The 4606-nt window shown below is 53.0% G+C and overlaps 1 protein-coding gene across 1 annotated transcript; it reads left to right on the top strand.

Annotated features, from left to right (window-relative positions):
* Positions 1-236: 236 nt before the first annotated feature.
* On the top strand, positions 237-4225 carry RMI2 (RecQ mediated genome instability 2; the record flags this gene model as incomplete). Its single annotated transcript, XM_080830688.1, has 2 exons — positions 237-552; positions 2990-4225. 2 exons carry the CDS (start codon positions 237-239, stop codon positions 3136-3138), a joined length of 465 nt encoding a protein of 154 aa, XP_080686814.1. The 3' UTR covers positions 3139-4225.
* Positions 4226-4606: the final 381 nt, after the last annotated feature.

Here is a 4606-nt window from a genome sequence, read left to right as displayed (position 1 = left end):
CGTTCATTTATGTCTTCTCTGGTAATTCGCTTCGCCCATTCATTCACAGCTTGGGAAAGTTTATTTACTTGACACACGCATGCGCACTCCGGAAGGCTGGAGGAGGCCGCGGGACCGGGAAGCCCCGCCTCCCGGCGCCGACCATTGCTCCGTTCCGCCAGAGCGCCTCTGATTGGTGGCTACGGGCCGGGTCCCGCTGCCTATCAAAGTTGGCGGGAAAGCGGAGGCGGGGCAGCATGGCGGCTGCGGCTGCGGCCGCAGAGGCTGGGGACTCGGCTACCGGCGGCGGCCCAGCGGCCGTGCGGCTGCCGCGGTCACCGCCGCTCAAAGTCCTGGCGGAGCAGCTGCGGCGCGACGCGGAGGGCGGCCCGGGTGCGTGGCGGCTGTCGCGGGCGGCGGCCGGCCGCGGGCCCCTGGAGCTGGTGACCGTGTGGATGCAGGGCACGGTGGTGGCGGCGGGCGGCGGCGAGGCGCGGCTGCGGGACCCGAGCGGGGCCTTCTCGGTGCGCGGCCTGGAGCGGGTGCCGCGCGGGCGGCCCTGCCTCGTCCCAGGTAACGGCCCGTCCCGGACGCGGAGCTGACCCTGGTTGTGGGCGGCCCGAGGGCGGGGCCTGGCGGGTCCCGGGACGGTCCCTGGCAGGTCCCCCGCCGGTCGCCCGCCGCGGTGCCCTTTCGTCCTGTTCGCCGCCGGCGGCCAGGCTGACCTGCTGATTAGCCTCCCCTGCAGCCCGCTTAGACGCCGCAGGATCCAGACGCTCCCCTAGATAGAATCTCCGGTGGAGGAACCAGCCCTCCATCGGTATTTGTAACAAGCCCCTCCCCCACGGGTGACCTTTTTTCCCCTCCCCCATCAAGTCTTGGAAAACGCTGTTACGAGGAAGCCTCTGTTCATCCCTAACGTCTAGACTTGAGTGTGCCTTCCTCCTGGAAGCCCTCCCTGACTTCTAGGAATGGAAGCTCTCTGGCACCTCCCCTTCGTGGAACTCCTTAGGCTGTATAGTTATCAAATGTTTGCCTCTTAAATCAGCGGAGTCCTCAGACTTACCCTGAGGGCTTGTTACAACCCGGAGGTCTGGGTGAGGCTGAGAATTTGCCTCTCTAAACCAGCTCCCCGGTGTCACCGATGTGGATGGCCTTGGGGCCACACTTGGAGAACTGGAGCACCAGCACTCTTTCTGACCTCTCTGTCTTCGGCATGCGGTTGAATTCCTGGCTCTGCTCTTTACTCGCTGAGCCTCCTTGGAGCACTTTTCTTAACCTTTCTGGATCTGTCCTGCCTGGGTCAGAAAGGGGCATGTTGTGTGGCTTCACTTGAAAAAAAAAAAATGGTCTTAACACAGCGCCCGGCTCACAGTGAGGTTCAAGACATTGTGCTGTCCTTACTACGCTCTCCGTCCCTTTTCGCCCCATGCCTCGCCCCATCCTTCAGCCTCCTCTCTCCGCCCTCTCCGCTGTAGCATTATTGAAGCACACGGTCAGCAAACCACAGGCTGCTGCCTCTCCAAATGGCCACAAGCCTTTTTTTTTTTTTCCAATTTTCAGATGGTTCAAAAAACTAGAGGATGATTTCATGACATATGGAAAGTATAAGAAATTCAAGTATCTGGAAGGCCAGAGCCACATTTGGGGAAAATCGCGGCCCCAGCGGGGTGGGGGTAGTTGTGGGTCTGTGAAGAGGAAGCAGCTGGAGGCGGAGCTACTGGAAATGGTGTGGTCCAGGCCAGCAGATGAAGGCCTGGTGTAAAGGAGGGGGCGTGGTGGGGCAGGAGAAGGGAGACAGTGTGGAGACTGTGCTGGGGGCAGAGAGGGTACGGGTAGGATGAACCCTCCTAACCAGACTGTCTCATTGACAGAGAAGCAAGTTCATGCCAGCTAGCTCATCCCTCTAGCCGATTGTGCCCTCATGTAGATATCCTGTTACGCTCCCCTGGCAGGGATCTGACTTGTTCATCTTCCTTGGGTCTTCAGTCATTCTTTTTCTGAGGGTTCTGCCTTTACCAGCACTGGAGAGTCCCTTGGGAGGTATGGCAAAGTGTAGTTTTAGCACTCTCGTCTGTCACTGAGGAGCCCCACGTTATTTGCTCAAGTAGAATCTGGTGGTGGGTTCAGAGGAACCAAATTAGATGGTGCATCGTGCAAGGGGTAGCCGTCCAAAGAGGCAGGTGTCAGCTTGCCAGACTTCCTTCAGCCAGAGCCCGGGGGGCCTGCGTGCGAACTCAGCCCTGCTGTTAGAAGCAGTGTGATTAAAGTAGCCTCGCAGGGGCATGCAGTGGGGGCTGGCAGGGTGCCTGCCCTTCCTGCTGTGTTTGGGGTTTTTTACACAATTGAGTTTTGTGTGGTTAAGCCTGGCCAAGTTTTGCTTTCAAGGAGAGCCACTTCCCCAAGGGAATGGGAAGAGAGTCGTGGTTAATATTTCATGAGATCATCCCAGTGGCAGCCCGTTCTCTTGTTGATTTGCCGGCATGTGCCCGGCTGGTGGCAGGGATTGGCCCCGGGCAGCTGGAACAGCTGGGTGGCCTGGTGGGGTGCTGTGGCCTGCCCAGCTCTGAGCTGGGCATCAAGGGAAAGTCAGATTTGCTTTGGGGCAAATCTGGGGATATCTTTGCAGAAAGAGGACTGCTCCCGTGCACAGAGATCAGCCACATACCCTGTGGCACTGGGCAAGAAACAGAGATAAGAGAAAAGCTTGGGGGTTTTGCCCCTGCCTTAGAACAGTCGAATTATAACTCCTAACTCTGTTGTGAGTCTCTTCCCTTCCTTAGGCATGATTGTTTCGTGCGTGATGGTAGCTCGCTGCAATTTTATGTTACGGTTTTTAAACCAGAAGCCAGAGTTAAACATTGATATCTACTTTCCATAGTTTTTTGGTTTTTGGTGTGTGTGTGTTTGTGTAATTTGCTTCTCTGATAACGTTAAGCTCTGAAGGATAGGGGTCTCTGTTTTGGTTTTGTATCCATGCAAACATCATCCCGGGCTTTTGTTCTTCCAGGGAAGTATGTGATGGTAATGGGAGTGGTGCAGGCGTGCAGCCCCGAGCCGTGCCTTCAGGCTGTGAAGATGACAGATCTCTCCGATAACCCCATCCACGAAAGCATGTGGGAGCTAGAAGTGGAGGATTTGCACAGGCATCTTCCGTAGATGACACTGGAACCCTTGCTAATAACAACAGGAATTCTGAAACAATTTAGGTTCTTATACCATGTAGACTTCACAGGGAGCATTCCGCGTACATTTCTCATGAGTTTCTCCAAGACACTGTACATTTCTCATAAGTTTCTCTAAGAGTTTTGCTTTGGTTGACCAAGGAGTCTGGAGATGGGATTTCTATGCACTAGGACATTCCTCTTAACTTAGCCCTTGATGCCTCTTGCTTTGACGACTGTAGATGAAAAGCAGATGTGTGCTCCGTTTTTGTTTTTTTTTTCCCTTTTGGTTTATGTGTGTTAATGCTCTTTAAAGCACGCGGAAATCTCATGTTGCATTTTCCAAGTCTTATAAGTGATGGTACTTTTTCCGTTGCCACTGGAACCCTGTTTTTACGATGTCGAAGTTGAATCTCGCTCATTGCCTGCGGTGATTAAACTGTGGTTGTGGGCTCGGAAACAGACAGCGTGAAATGGGAATGACATCATGGCCTGCCTCTTCTCCCATCAACAACTTCCATGCCCAGCTTGCAGGTCAAACAGCGTTTTCCTGCTGCGGGCACCAGCAGCCTCTTTCAAAGACAGCTCGCTCTTTGTGCTGCCGGGGCTTCCAAGCCATTAAGGTACGCTTCCTGGAGATACCGAGGGTTAACATCTGCCGTTCTTCCTCTCTTGGAGCTGTTGAAACACTCGGAAAATGTCTCGTTGAAACTAAAATCAAGATTGAGAATGACTTTTAGGCATTAACCAGACTTCTGCCTCGTAGCTTCTGGTGAGACGCCGCAAGGCAGCAATGTCCTGGTGCAGAGGTTTGGGGGCTTTTTTTCCCCCCTTCCAGTGTTACTGAAATACAATTGACATATGGCACTGTTTAAGGGGTCCTGCCTAAGGATTTTAGAGTTCTAGCATTTTCTGGACAGAATGATTTTTTGTTGCAATTATGTCCAGCGTGGGTTTCTGCTGTCTTACTGGTGCCTGTTTTTCCCAAGATTGTAAATATCAAGGAATCATATTCCTACGCTGCTGTACAGTTTTGTTGGGTTATTGATCTTCTACCACTAATAAATTATTTTATATGCTGTAATTTTCTTTAAGATTTTTTATTTACTTATTTGAGAGAGAGATAGAGCAAGGGGAACGGTAGAGGGAGAAGCAGACTCCCCGCCGAGCAGAGAGCCCGATGTGGGACTCGATCCCAAGACCTTGGGATCATGACCTGAGCTGAAGGCAGAGGCTTAACCAACGGAGCCACCCAAGTGCCCCCTTTTTAAAAATAGACTATTTTGGGGGGCACCTGGCTGGCTCAGGATCATGAGTTCGAGGCCCACATTGGGTGTGGAGTCTACTTTAGAAAAAAATAGAGTACTTTTTAGAGTAGCTTTAGATTTATAGAAAAAAGGAGAACGTACAGAGTTCCCATGTACCCCATCCCGCAGGTTCCTCTCTTGTTAATACCTGGCATT

The sequence above is a fragment of the Martes martes genome (genome assembly GCF_963455335.1).
Source record: "Martes martes genome assembly, chromosome: 18".
In the NCBI taxonomy this organism is placed as follows: Eukaryota; Metazoa; Chordata; class Mammalia; order Carnivora; family Mustelidae; genus Martes; species Martes martes.
This window is presented reverse-complemented; position numbering and strand designations above follow the sequence as displayed.